This window comes from Oncorhynchus kisutch, linkage group LG13 (genome assembly GCF_002021735.2).
Source record: "Oncorhynchus kisutch isolate 150728-3 linkage group LG13, Okis_V2, whole genome shotgun sequence".
NCBI classification, from domain to species: Eukaryota; Metazoa; Chordata; class Actinopteri; order Salmoniformes; family Salmonidae; genus Oncorhynchus; species Oncorhynchus kisutch.
The window spans coordinates 67349183-67363601 of record NC_034186.2 but is presented as its reverse complement, the minus strand read 5'-3'; the positions used below and the strand labels follow the sequence as shown (position 1 = coordinate 67363601).

At 45.8% G+C, this 14419-nt stretch overlaps 1 protein-coding gene across 1 annotated transcript in view; it reads right to left on the bottom strand.

Moving 5' to 3' along the window:
* The window catches only part of adgrb1a (adhesion G protein-coupled receptor B1a), a 116290-nt gene that overhangs the window by 12423 nt on the left and 89448 nt on the right, over window positions 1-14419 (bottom strand). The window contains exons 19-25 of the mRNA XM_031787052.1: window positions 9575-9701; window positions 2645-2748; window positions 2247-2349; window positions 1891-2041; window positions 1705-1774; window positions 1254-1320; window positions 669-754 (exon numbers count right to left, since the gene is read on the bottom strand). Of these exons, the coding sequence (XP_031642912.1) occupies window positions 669-754; window positions 1254-1320; window positions 1705-1774; window positions 1891-2041; window positions 2247-2349; window positions 2645-2748; window positions 9575-9701 (708 nt within the window). The remainder of the gene's footprint in view (window positions 1-668; window positions 755-1253; window positions 1321-1704; window positions 1775-1890; window positions 2042-2246; window positions 2350-2644; window positions 2749-9574; window positions 9702-14419) is intronic.

Here is a 14419-nt window from a genome sequence, read left to right as displayed (position 1 = left end):
AATGTACATTATATAGCAACACCTGCAAATGAAGAGAAGCTGAGTGAATGTGTAAAAGCAACATACAGTATATGGCAGAGTATAATGAAACCAATATGATAGCCATGAGATGAGCACTGATGCGCCATCTTGTTTCTTAATGAGAGGGTCCGATAACCACTGCATTCTTTCTCATCTTCCCTTTTCTTATATCTCCCTCCCTCGCTGCTCTCTTCTTCAATCCCTCTCTGTCAGACCTCATCCTCTACAAATCTTCCAATCATTGATCACTGTGTCTTATGAAAACATTCACATAATCCTTTCAATATCTGCTCCTTTTCATTTCCCCCACTCTCCCCTCCCCCTCTCTCTCTCTGCTCTCGCTATATCTCTCATCCCTCCCTCTCTCTGCTCTCACTATATTTCTCCTCTCGCTCTCTCTTACTCTCTCTCCCTCTCTCATTTTGTCTGTGCTCCTATTCTGTTATCTCCCCTGTTTCTAAATTCTGCCCCCCCCCCCCCCCCCCAAATAAAATAGCTCTTATCAATTTCCTCATCGGACTCTTTCTTAGATCCCTGCATTCTAAACGCGAGAGCCAATGGCATCGCTAGCCCCGCCCCCAAGCGTATGCCCCCAGGCTGGTGATTGGTGGACCAGTGAGATGGATGTGTGGTAGGATAAGGCATACCCTGCCCTCTCCTTCAGTTTCATATCAGTAATGCCGTCTTTGGACACCAGTTTGTTAAATACGAGAATCCCGATAACCATGTTAACCTGTCAGAGAGAAAAGAGAGATGTGAACGAAGCAGCCAGATACAGAGAACAACTCTACAACCACTCTGTCAGTCTGACATGGGACTACAGAAATGATAGAGTATGATACATGCATGTGAATGTCAGTCCCACATGTAAACACTTAAACACAATACCTTTACATATCAAACCTATATATATATATATATATAAAGTTGTAAGTGCTAAGTCAAGGTAATAACATGTAGTTAGTCAAGTGGTAGCAACCTTGCACATAGGGTCCATTGATGACTATACATGGTTGATGAAGATGTTAGTTAAGATAATGTACAATCTATTGACTGGCTAAAACCAATAGTAGTACAGTATGTTGACTGCATTAAGCCAAAATGGTAAGTTTATGGTTAGGGCAAGATAAGCCTTACAGTATCTGACATATTTCTGTGGCTAAATGTTCATCTCAGATCAGTAAAGCAACAAAGTTTTCTCAGACAAATAGAGGCTGAGAGATAGGAAGTACCAAGACTACAGCGGCAGCCGGTCCCACAAACGCATAAAGCAGACCACCTTCCAGAGACAGCCAGCAGCTGAGAGAGAAAGAGGAAGAGAGGGAGGAGGAGGAAAGGAAAAAGGCAGGACGAGAGAGTGACACCATGAGCAGGTGAGAAGGAAGGAGAAAGACATATGAAAAGAAAGAAAGATGGCATCAGAAAAGGGGTAGAGCGAGGAGAGGAAGAGGTCAAGTCAGATACCAGCAGTCAGGTCACACAAATACAACCCCCAAATATAAGGATTCTGTATCACGTCTTAAATGCTCTTTAAACAGTTAGCTAATACAATAAGGAAAGGTTTAGAAGAAGAAAGAGATATAGAGGTACACAGAAAGAACGATACAGAGAGAGAGAGACAGAATTACACTTGTCTAGACAAAGGGAGACACAAGGCAACAATATCAGGGACAGCAGACTCACTAGTTGACGGTGCCATATCCCTTAGCTTTGGTGAAACCCACAGAGACTGCCACAACCAGAGCAGGTAGACCTAAGGAGGAGGAGGGGGAAGGGTCAGTACTGGGAAGGGATGGGACGGACACACAGATGGACAGACAGAGAAACAGATCAAACTGACCCCCCCCCCCCCCCCCTCAGCCTCCTCACCCCAGCCCAGACACAGGAATCGCTTGCGGATGATGCGGTTCCTCAGCCGGCCAGTCACGGCCATGTATGACTGCCACGCCTCTGTCAGCACCCAACAGAACGACGACAGGAAGAAGAAATGCAGGAAAGCAGCGACCAGCGTGCAGATCACCTGAGAGAGGGAGAGAACACAAGATTGGAAGAGAGGGACAGAGAGTGAGGGAGAAATAGAAGAAGAGGCCGGAGAAAGAAGAGTGTGAGAGGGGTAGAAAGAGGGAACAGGGAAGAGAAGAAGAGATGGAGAGATGTGAATAAAGCATCTTTACAAGACCTTGAGAGAGTACGTGGTGAGATACAGCTTGTTCATTGGCTCTTACCTTGTTCCGTGTCTGCGTCTGACCAATGAGGATGAGGGCGTTGGAGGAGATGATGGAGAGGCAGAAGTTGATGAGGATGACGGAGCGCTCGGAGCGAATGTACCTGAGGAGAGACAACATGTTGAGGGGTCCACACCTTTCCCAGTTGACTGTAAACCATCAACAACCACACCCATTCTTCCTTCACTTAAATGGTTCAAAAGCTCTAGCCTTTTTACACTATCAAGCCAACCTGAACCGCACTATGCTGGCTCAGATTTAGTCCACTTTGTCCTTTCCAGCACGGTTCAAGCAACTATGGAGGATGTGCAACCAAACCAGCCAAATACAGGTCAGCTGGGCATAGTAACTACTCAGATACCACTCGAAACACAAGACCAGAGTCAATGTGTTCTCACCTCCAGACCGACACATAGATGATGATGAGGAGCAGCAAGGTGAGAGAGGAGACTCCACAGCCCACCATCAGCGTCACAGAGGGAAGCTGCATTTTATCCATGTTCTGCAGGAGACACACATATAGTCAACACACAGACTGTTAGGACTGTAAAGGAACGTACAGAAGCTGTCTTCTCCTTATTTTGGAAAATATTATTTATTCCACTCTCCTGGTTCAGGACTGCAAAGCTAAAACAGCCACACAGCCACACACACAGGACCGGTAGCCACACACACAGAGGTAGGTATATCTGGTATCTGATAAAGAGAGCAGGGAGCTGGAGAGAGGCTGGCAGGCAGGCTGCTGTTTGGGCCTTGGCTGGATATGGAGAGCAAGGTGACTCCAAGGTGAATCACTACACAGATTCTTAGCTGAAGGCCATGAAGCACATTTTGACAGATTATATTGTCAGACGTGTAGTCTGATTCAGCCAGATCCAAACATTCTACTATGAAACACAGCAAGATAATCAAAACCTCCTGTAAAAGCATCAACAACAACAGGTCGCCGTCTCCATGTTCCCGCAGCAGCCATTATCTTAGTTGCCATGGTGATGCAGGATGTCGGTACGGTAGCGTGGCAGCAGCAGCAGTGAGGGAAGGAAGACTGCAGCAACCCACTGACCCTGCGTCTGCTTTATGCATCTCACTGGTGTGTGTGTGTATGTGTGTTTAAGAGAGTGCGTGCGTGTGTGCATTTCTGACACAATTTCCAGACTTGACTCATACATGCTTAGCAGCACTGACTGACGAGTGTTCCCTGCTTTGGCCTGAACAGAGTGAAAGCATCTAGCTGGCAGACAGTGTATCTATCTGAGGGAGCAGTGCAGCCTGCAGGCTCCCATGCATGTCCTCCTGGGCATGCCACTCTCCCAATGCAGGCCAGGCGTGTGTGTTGACTGCGTTCCTCAATATAACATTATGTGCTCTACACAGCAGTGCTAAAGCGAGCCAAATCCAACATGTGGGTGTGACCTGTAGACTAGAGGATGTTCAAGAAGCCCATGTTCAGGAGTGTTGCTTAATGAAGTCTGCTTACTCTAGAAGACTAGCTTGATGAAACGTGTCATGTGTTCCAAAAGGAAACATGTTCTAAGGGCAGCTGTCTTTGCTAAAGTTTGTTAGAGGTGGTGTTGGGGGGTGGATGTAGGTGAATGGGTCTGATGGAAAGGGATAGGGGTGGAGGGTTGGGGTGCAGGGGGGGTTGAGGTTGTGTTGGGGTAGCTAGAGGTGAGAAGCAGATGGAAGGGAGAGCACCAGTCTTATAACAGGGATATGGGGGGGAGAAGAGGAGGGGTGTCTATTCTATGGTTGGGCATTCCACCCTCAAGCAGAAGATAATTGGAGTTTATAGTCTGTCTTGTTTCCAGGTTTGATGTGTGCTAGAGGGCCAAATTAATTAAATCCTTTGATTAATCTGCACTGCGGTGAGTTCCCCTCGCTCTCTCTGTCTGAAGGAAAAAGATTACGAGTGCAGCCAAATGGAACAATGTCCGCTGAGACCGAGTAACTCTTACAGCCCTCTCTGTCTCCACTAATGGCAGAGCTGGGATGTGGGATGTGAATTGCGTACAGTGCAATCACCTAGTCAGAGAGACAGAGACTTCCCATCCGGAAGAGGCTACACTATCCCAGAGTTGACCTAAAACTGCCTTCTGATAGGGTGCATATACAGTTGAAGTCATTTTTCAACCACTCCACACATTTCTTGTTAACAAACTAAAGTTTTGGCAAATCGGGTAGGACATCTACTTTGTGCATGAGGCAAGTCATTTTTCCAACAATTGTTAACAGACGGATTATTTCACTTAGAATTCACTGTATCACAATTCCAGTGGGTCTGAAGTTTACATACACTATGTTGACTGTGCCTTTAAACAGCTTGGAAAATTCCAGATGATGGAATGATGTCATGGCTTTAGAAGCTTCTGATAGGCTAATTGACATCATTTGAGTCAATTGGAGGTGTACCTGTGGATGTATTTCAAGGCCTACCTTCATACTCAGTGACATCATGGGAAAATCAAAAGAAATCAGCCAAGACCTCAGAATAGTTTTTTTTTACCTCCACAAGTCTGATTCATCCTTGGGAGCAATTTCCAAACGCCTGAAGGTACAACGTTCATCTATACAAACAATAGTATGCTAGTATAAACACCATGGGACCACGCAGCCGTCATTCCGCTCAGGAAGGAGACACGTTCTGTCTCCTAGAGATGAACGTACTTTTGTGCGAAAAGTGCAAATCAGCCCCAGAACAACAGCAAAGGACCTTGTGAAGATGCTGCAGGAAACAGGTACAAAAGTATCTCTATCCACAGTAAAACGAGTCCTATATCGACATAACCTGACAGGCCGCTCAGCAAGGAAGAAGCCACTGCTCCAAAACCGCCGTAAAAAAGCCAGACTACGGTTTGCAACTGCACTTGTGGACAAATATCATACTTTTTGGAGAAATGTCCTCTGGTTTGATGAAACAAAAATAGAACTGTTTGGCCATAATGACCATCGTTATCTTTGGAGAAAAAAGGGGGAGGCTTGCAAGCCAAAGAACAACGTCCCAACCATGAAGCACGTGGGTGGCAGCATCATGTTGTGGGGGTGCTTTGCTGCAGGAGGGACTAGTGCTCTTCACAAAATAGATGGCATCATGAGGCAAGAAAATTACGTGGATATATTAAAGCAACATCTCAAGACATCAGTCAGAAAGTTAAAGCTTGGTCGCAAATGGATCTTCCAAATAGACAATGACCCCATGCTTACTAACAAAGTCAAGGTATTGGAGTGGCCATCACAAAGCCCTGACCTCAATTCCATAGAACATTTGTGGGCAGAACTGAAAAAGTGTGTGCGAGCAAGGAGGCCTACAATCCGGACTCAGTTACACCTGCTCTGTCAGGAGGAATGGGCCAAAATTCACCCAACTTATTGTGGGAAGCTTGTGGAAGGCTACCCGAAGTCAGACTAACAGGCTGTGATTAAGACATTTCACTGAACTCTGTGTCTGACTGTATGTGACTCAAACCCAAGTAGGATAGCTTCTAAATGAACATGAATCAATGAATGAGTCGTGGTGTAGCTACAGCATGAGGAACAGTCTCTCTGATATAATGGGAAACACAAAGCTGTTCTGTGGTTCTGCTGAGTTAGTTGATCTATGTCTTACTATCTAAAGGTCTGCTATGGATTACATTTTCAAAGGCAGGTCTGTAGGTGTGTGAACTGCGTACTCACAAACCCATGAGACATTCTTACAAAGAGTTGTCTGTCTCTCTCTCACACACACACACACACACACACACACACACACACACACACACACACACACACACACACACACACACACACACACACACACACACACACACACACACACACACACACACACACACACACACACACACACACACACATCCTATTCCCAAAAACACAAGCCTGCTGGGTTCAAGTTTGAGCCTTTTGATAAGACTGCAGTGAATTTCTCTCTCTCCTTCTACAGCCTGCAGCTGAGTAGGACTGACTGAACGTGGTAACATTACAGAAGACAGGAGAGGAGAGATGAAGAGAGTGAGTGATAAAGGGGCGGGACAGAGACCTACTATGTGGAGAGAAAGAGAGAAAGAGAGAGAGAGAGAGAGAGAGAGAGAGAGAGAGAGAGAGAGGCAGAGAAAGCAGCAGAGGAAAAGGATGTGGGAAAATGACTAAGCAGGAGGGAGAGGAAGATGGTATAAAGGGGTAGAGGAGAGACAGTGAGAGACTGGGTGTTTGTCATTCTGGGGCTGTATGAGGCTAGCTGCAGACAGAGGAGAGGAGAGGGGATGCGCCATTCAGAATGTGGCAAGTGTTGTTGCAGGAATAATTAGCTAGTTCAATATCCATGGCTGTCTCACAACCCCACTAGCATGGCAGGAGGGAAGAAGGGAGGGAGAAGATGAAAGAGAGGGAGGGGGAGGAATGGGAGGAAGAGAGAGAGGGGGAGGAAAAGGAGTGCCCTTCTCTCCTGGCACAGTACCAGGTGAATATAATTGTCACAATATGCTTCCCTTAGGGCATCTAAAAGCCCCCAGACTGCGACACTGCTGTGAAACGGCCTGTTGAGTGCCCAGGTAGAGAGGGGGATGAATAGAGGTAGAGATGGAAGGAGGAATGAGGGGGAGACACTGTGTCCTGCCAGGGAGAAGCAGCAATCACTTGCGGAGTGCTATTAACACATGATGCTACTACGACTGCTGCCCATCTCACAAGCACACGCCAAATAAACAGTGTGTGTGTGTGTGTGTGTGTGTCGTATGTGTAACCGTATGCATGTGTGCAGCTGTGTGTAATAAGGATAGCAACTGCTTCTGTGTGTGTATAGCAAGTGATGATCTGTAAACATCTTGCAGAGGTGCACAAACACACACACAAACACACATTTCCAAGATCATCCCCCCCTGGCTGAATAATCGTAGCTGTAGGATGGACGAGGGGAAAACAGAGGGAGTGTGAGAGAGGGAGAAGAGAGAGAGAGACAGAGATGGAGAAGAGAGAGATACAGAACATCAAACACACAGCTGCAGATTCTCAGGGCGAAAGACTGGCGTGTTTATTTGCTTCCCTAAGACCCATCAAATCAAGCTTGTCCATTGCTTGCAGGTGCACATCCTTATCCCCTCCTTTTGATGTAGCATTTTGGAACCGCCATGTAAAAACCACATGCATATCTGAAACGAGTAAATGTCGCATCTGTCTGAATATTTTGGCCCAGGAGGGGTAAATGAATGGTATTCCATCCCTCCGTTCCCTCCATCCATCCATCCATTCTTCCCTTCCCTCTATCTAGGCGTTCTTCCCTTCCCTCTAGCTAGGCGTTCTTCCCTTCCCTCTATCCATCCATTCTTCCCTTCCCTCTATCCATCCATTCTTCCCTTCCTCTATCTAGGCATTCTTCCCTTCCCTCTATCCATCCATTCTTCCCTTCCCTCTATCCATCCATTCTTCCCTTCCTCTATCTAGGCATTCTTCCCTTCCCTCTATCTAGGCATTCTTCCCTTCCCTCTATCTAGGCATTCTTCCCTTCCCTCTATCTAGGCGTTCTTCCCTTCCCTCTATCTAGGCGTTCTTCCCTTCCCTCTATCTAGGCGTTCTTCCCTTCCCTCTATCTAGGCGTTCTTCCCTTCCCTCTATCTAGGCGTTCTTCCCTTCCCTCTATCTAGGCGTTCTTCCCTTCCCTCTATCTAGGCGTTCTTCGCTTCCCTCTATCCATCCATTCTTCCCTTCCCTCTATCCATCCATTCTTCCCTTCCCTCTATCTAGGCGTTCTTCCCTTCCCTCTATCCATCCATTCTTCCCTTCCCTCTATCTAGGCGTTCTTCCCTTCCCTCTATCTAGGCGTTCTTCCCTTCCCTCTATCTAGGCGTTCTCCTCTTCCCTCTATCTAGGCGTTCTTCCCTTCCCTCTATCTAGGCGTTCTTCCCTTCCCTCTATCTAGGCGTTCTTCCCTTCCCTCTATCTAGGCGTTCTTCCCTTCCCTCTATCTAGGCGTTCTTCCCTTCCCTCTATCTAGGCGTTCTTCGCTTCCCTCTATCCATCCATTCTTCCCTTCCCTCTATCCATCCATTCTTCCCTTCCCTCTATCTAGGCGTTCTTCCCTTCCCTCTATCCATCCATTCTTCCCTTCCCTCTATCTAGGCGTTCTTCCCTTCCCTCTATCTAGGCGTTCTTCCCTTCCCTCTATCTAGGCGTTCTCCTCTTCCCTCTATCTAGGCGTTCTTCCCTTCCCTCTATCTAGGCGTTCTTCCCTTCCCTCTATCTAGGCGTTCTTCCCTTCCCTCTATCTAGGCGTTCTTCCCTTCCCTCTATCCATCCATTCTTCCCTTCCCTCTATCTAGGCGTTCTTCCCTTCCCTCTATCTAGGCGTTCTTCCCTTCCCTCTATCTAGGCGTTCTTCCCTTCCCTCTATCTAGGCGTTCTTCCCTTCCCTCTATCTAGGCCACACAGCACAAAGGCTGTGGTGGTGAATTAGTATAGGGTCTTCTATAGCTTTAAGAGCCATTGGTGCCCGTCCATGCTGTTACCAGGGCAACTAGTGAACAACTGCTTCAGAGGCAGTTTCCAGTCTAATAATAACTAATCGCTCTGAATGAACACTTCCTCACAATGACAGTACTGGGCTTTTCATCTCGCCTCAGAAACTGGGCCACATTTGAGCGGTTTGAGCCATCACTGGAATTCTGCAGGGTTTGGTACAGCTATTGTCATATCAACACATCTATTTATCTCCAGCTGGAATCAAATAGTGATTATCTATGATTTATTCCGTTATTTCAGACCCATTATATGTTATTGCATCATTTGAGAATATTTAGGCAGCATGCATGGAGCATAGCAGCATTCCAATAGAGACATGTGCAGGAAAATATTATTTCATTTATATTCATTTGTTACATTGGACAGGGTTCACATGAAATATGCAAGGATTCTGAACATGATTATAATAATAGCTTATCTAAAACCCTAAAATAATTGTTCACATAGACTAACAATTTCTTATTCAGCAGGTAATGTGTGCAAATCAATAGTCAACACGGTCATTTTGCAGTTGGAATATATAAACTGAATGTACCTCGACTAAAATGTGTCATGTCGACACAAATCTCAATTTTCTGCTCGGTGGGACGACTTGAAAGATGCCCAAATTATTTATTTGAAAACACACTGAGCACTTGCTGAATGGCATCTGCATGTCGCAAGCAAGAGAGAGGAGAGAGAGAGAGGGCGGGCGCGCGCGAGGGTGCTGTTGATACCGAATGGCAATGACGCCCTTTTCCACTAAACCCGTGAGATACATACACAAGCACCTCGATTCGGATACCCTAACATAAATGAATGAAGGAAGTTGTCGGACTTACCATGTCAGGATTTAGCCGTGCTAAAATGGCGAAGGTAGAGAGTCTGTCACACACGCATTTGGTGCTGAATGAGTCGATAGGCACGGCTCTGCAGCCCCTGGCAGACCACGATCCAAGCAGCGATGAGCTGCGGGAAAAGAGAGAGAGAGCGCTGCGGTGAATAAAAACGGGTGAAAGCTAGTCAAATCCCCCACCACGTTACAGACACCAGCTATTTAATTCCAAATCCCCTTTAAATCTCCGCGGTTAGCGAGCAAGAGCGCAGAAAACGCAGTGAAAATGGGGATGAAAGGTTATCTGTGAGCCAGACGCCGTGCTGCTCAGGTTTCTGCTTGGCCAGGTTATTGCAATATAGAGTTGTAATTCAGAAATGACCCAAAAACAAACAATAGCAAGGGGGTTATAACATCAACAACAATAATAATAATAATGCAAATCGAAGTTATTATTAAATCTCATTATTTATCCCTAGATTTAGATTGCGTTATTGGTGGAACAATTTAAAAGCTAAAGAGATTATATTTGTGTACGTAATATACAATTAATCAGCTGGAAAACATGTTTTATTGTGTGAACCCATTTTACAGTATTTCATGTGGCTATAATGCCATCCTAACTTCCATTTACAGGTAAATAGGTTTTTGATGGCCTGGTCTAGGTCTTTGTTGTAGCGTACTGGACCATACATCAACAAAAACTGCATGTCTAACCCAATAGGAAAGCACTTTAAATACATATATAGTTCATTTCTCTGTTATATTGTTAACCATTCTTCAGTTGAGCGTATTCATCAAACCGGGCTGGCAGGGTAGCCTAGTGGTTAGAGTGTTGGACTAATGACTGGAAGGTTGCAAGTTCAAACCCCCAAGCTGAGAAGGTACAAATCTGTCATTCTGAACAGGCAGTTAACCCACTATTCCTAGGCTGTCATTGAAAATTAGAATTTGTTGTTAACTGACTTGCCTAGTTAAATAAAGGTTAAAAAAAATTAGAATACTGAACTTTGACAGATACTATGTTTTTCTAAGTCTTAATTACCCTAAATGTACCAGGCTAAATCCACACCACTTTGTCACTAGCTGTTTATCGGATTTACTAAACTTTTACCCACTTTTGCTATAAAGCATTGCTAACAATTCTAAAGTTTTAACATTCAAAAACAATATTGCTGAACAGCTTAGCGGGGACTTCATGGAGAGCCTTCCCCTCTAGACGTCTTGCTTGTAGGCCTCTTCCCTCATTTAATGGGGTATTCTCAGTGGCCAGTGATGTTGCATTGCCAATACGCTGTCCACTACAATGTGGTGCTGAACTCCAAATATCAGAAACCATATTTTCCCACTATTCATGGTGCTGAAATGTCAGACTGCAGCTATTTCATTGTTGTTTAGAACATCAGACCTTCCACAAGTGGCTAAGTTACCACACAGCTGTTCTAAAACCCTGACAAAGGCTCAGTTTTAGTCCTCTCTTCATATCGGTCTGACTGGAGGTACACAGAGAATGACCCAGTCGTTGTTGGTTCCTCATGTCTTCATGGGAATTGTGTGTTTCTCTCTCCCATGGCACAGTGATGCTGGTTGGCACATTGGTGATGTCACACTCCATCCATCTCAAGTGAGCCCTTACATCCTCTTACCAAACAGAGTGGTCCTCAAAGGGACTCATCAAGACAAGGGGAACATGGTCTCCTGCAGGTCTCTGGGGCTAGTGGCACCAAGAACACACAGCAGCCCCCAGGGTTAACCAACCAACAAATCAACAAACCAGTGACTTGAGCAGACCTGGGTTCATATTGTAGTTGTGTTCTTTCCAATACTTTGAAACAGTGAATTGCTTCAGTCTGGAGAGCCCGTTGGGCAGGGTTTGCACTGTGTTGATTATTCCAGTGGTTCCATTGCGCTAGGCAGGCTCAATCAAGAGCAGATGAAGTATTTGAAAGAAACCCAATACTATTTGAACCCAGGTCTGTACCTCAGGGCCAAACACATCTCATCACAACACATCACAGCCTCCAACAGGGTCACCCACAGTGCACCAGGGCCACCTCACAGCGGGTCCCTGATAGGGTTACCCATGGTGCATATGGTTGGAGAGTGTTAAGGGGTGAAAACCATGACGAGCAGAGAGAGAGAGAGAGAGAGAGAGAGAGAGAGAGAGAGAGAGAGAGAAGTACAGTCTTGTAGCCCCAGGAGTAGGCTCAGTGCTAACATTAGCACATCACCCTAACAGAAATCCAATATTATAACTCAGCGCAGAGTCTCTGTGGATGACACTATTAGGCCGCTCTCCCAACCACACAGCAAGCCACAGCAACACACACACACACACAGGCCTCACCGCAGTCTGATGGGATAATTTGGGTGGCGGTCCAGCAGCACGGCATGTGTGAACGGTCCCTGCCAACAACAGGCCAGGACCACATGAATGAATGGGACAGCAGGGCCTACCTGACCGCTACAACATCCCAGACATCCCTGGGTTAAAATACTATTTGAAATCTTTTAAATAAGCTTAGAGTTTGCTCTAGTCTGCCTACAGAGCCAAATGGGCAGGGTTGGCAACTTTTCCGACATGTCTATTGGTTCCAATTTAAGGGAAAGGGTCTAGTTTCCTGAATTTCCGTCTGACTGACATGCCCAACGTAAAATGCCTGTTACTCAGGCCCAGAAGCCAGGAAATGCATATAATTGGTAGCATTGGACAGAAAACACTCGGACAACGCAGTTAGATTAAAACAAGAAATTAAGGTTTTAGATGATATACCCCCTTCTTGTATGTTCATGAATGTTTAATATTTTGATTATTTATTAGAATTGCGCGCCCTCCAATTTCACCGGATGTTGTCGGCTGGTGTCCCGCCTATCCCTAAGAAGTTTTAAGCAAGACAAGCTCAATCAAGCCCAGGTGAAAATATTTGACATGATTTCAGAAATGGTTTAGTCTGGTGCTATAACACCCAGCGATGGAAATCAAATTGAATTATGTATTAACTAAAACCAACAGACAGATTAAAGAACAGGGGAAGCGAAATTCATTAAGAAAGAAATTGTAAAGAGAACAAATCAGATTGTGGGTTTATAAAGAAGTAGAGGTGGGTGAGGAGAGATAAGGTAGGGAGGGTAACTGGGCCAGGTCAGGACCAGGTTGATGTTTATTATTATGAATCTTGCCCTGAAGCAGAACTGAGAAATTTCCACTAGATGGGCCAACTGCAAAGTCAAAATTGGCTGTATCGTAATATATATATATATATATTTAGGCTTTTTGGTCTTAACATGAGGGTAGGGTTAGGCATTAGGGTTAGCAGTGTAGTTAAAGTTAGAGTTAAGGTTAGGGTTAGGGTTAGGTTTAAAATCAGATTTGATGACTTTGTGGCTGTGCCAGCTAGTGACCTCTCTGCAGAGCTGCCTCCAGGGCAAGATTCATTACAATGAATGCCAACATGCAGGCCAGGATGGCAACACTGCTGTTGTTATTGATACCCCACCCCAGACCGAAGTGTGAGCCCTAGGAGAGAAGACCACCCGTCTCACACCCACTTGCCTCGCTCTCTCACAGCCCTTATCAACAAGACACCACCATGACAAGGACGCCTTCTCACATTTCAATTTCTCCCCCCAAAATGAACTCATTAATCATAGCTGCTGTCCAAGATGGATTTACATTTAGCTTTAGAACATGTCACCCCCCTCCCCCTCCCTCACCTCCCCCTTCTCTCCCCACACTCCCCAACATGGTGGGTGAAGCTAGATTAGATTTTGTTTTGTTCTCTCTCCCTCTCTCTTGCTCTGCCTCTCTATCCATCTTCCTATATCCTCTCTCATCCCTCTTGCTTTCTCTCAACCCTGTCTCTCTCCTCTTCCCTCATTGTTCGGTCGTTCTTTCTCTCTCTCGGTCTACATTTCCCTGGTTCAACTTTTTTTATGGCAAAAGATCGCTCTGTTCTATGCCTCGTCTCAGTAACACAAGTGTACACACTTATCGAAATGCAAATCTCCAACCTGCATTGCAATAAAGCCGTGGGCACATTGTGCTTTCTACTCTCTCTTGCTCTTTCTCTCACTTGCACACAGCTTCTCTATCTCTCTCTCACTCACTCACTCACTCACTCACTCACTCACTCACTCACTCACTCACTCACTCACTCACTCACTCACTCACTCACTCTCTCACTCACTCACTCTCTCACTCACTCTCTCACTCACTCACTCACTCACTCACTCACTCACTCACTCACTCTCTCACTCACTCACTCTCTCACTCACTCACTCACTCACTCTCTCACTCACTCACTCACTCACTCACTCACTCACTCACTCACTCACTCACTCACTCACTCACTCACTCTCTCACTCACTCACTCTCTCACTCACTCACTCACTCTACTCACTCACTCACTCACTCACTCACTCACTCACTCACTCACCACTCACTCATCTCACTCTCTCACTCTCTCACTCACTCTCTCACTCACTCACTCACTCACTCACTCACTCACTCTCTCACTCACTCTCTCACTCACTCACTCACTCACTCACTCACTCACTCACTCACTCACTCACTCACTCACTCACTCACTCTCTCTGTTTTGGGTTTTAAAAACTAAATGGGTACTTTAAGTGTATGAGGCATATGAAGAGTGTGTTAATTGGACCCACATTAGCTGTTCAGTTGAACTGTGCAACGCATTTCTCTCTCTCTCTCTCAATCTCTCGGCGTCTCTCTCTCTCATGTCTCTTCTGCTCTGTTCTCCTCTCACTCTGTACTCGTCATCTGTCTCTTCTCTCTCTGTTCTCTCTCCTCTACTCTCCCATTCTCTCTCTCTCTCTCCCTTCTCTGTCT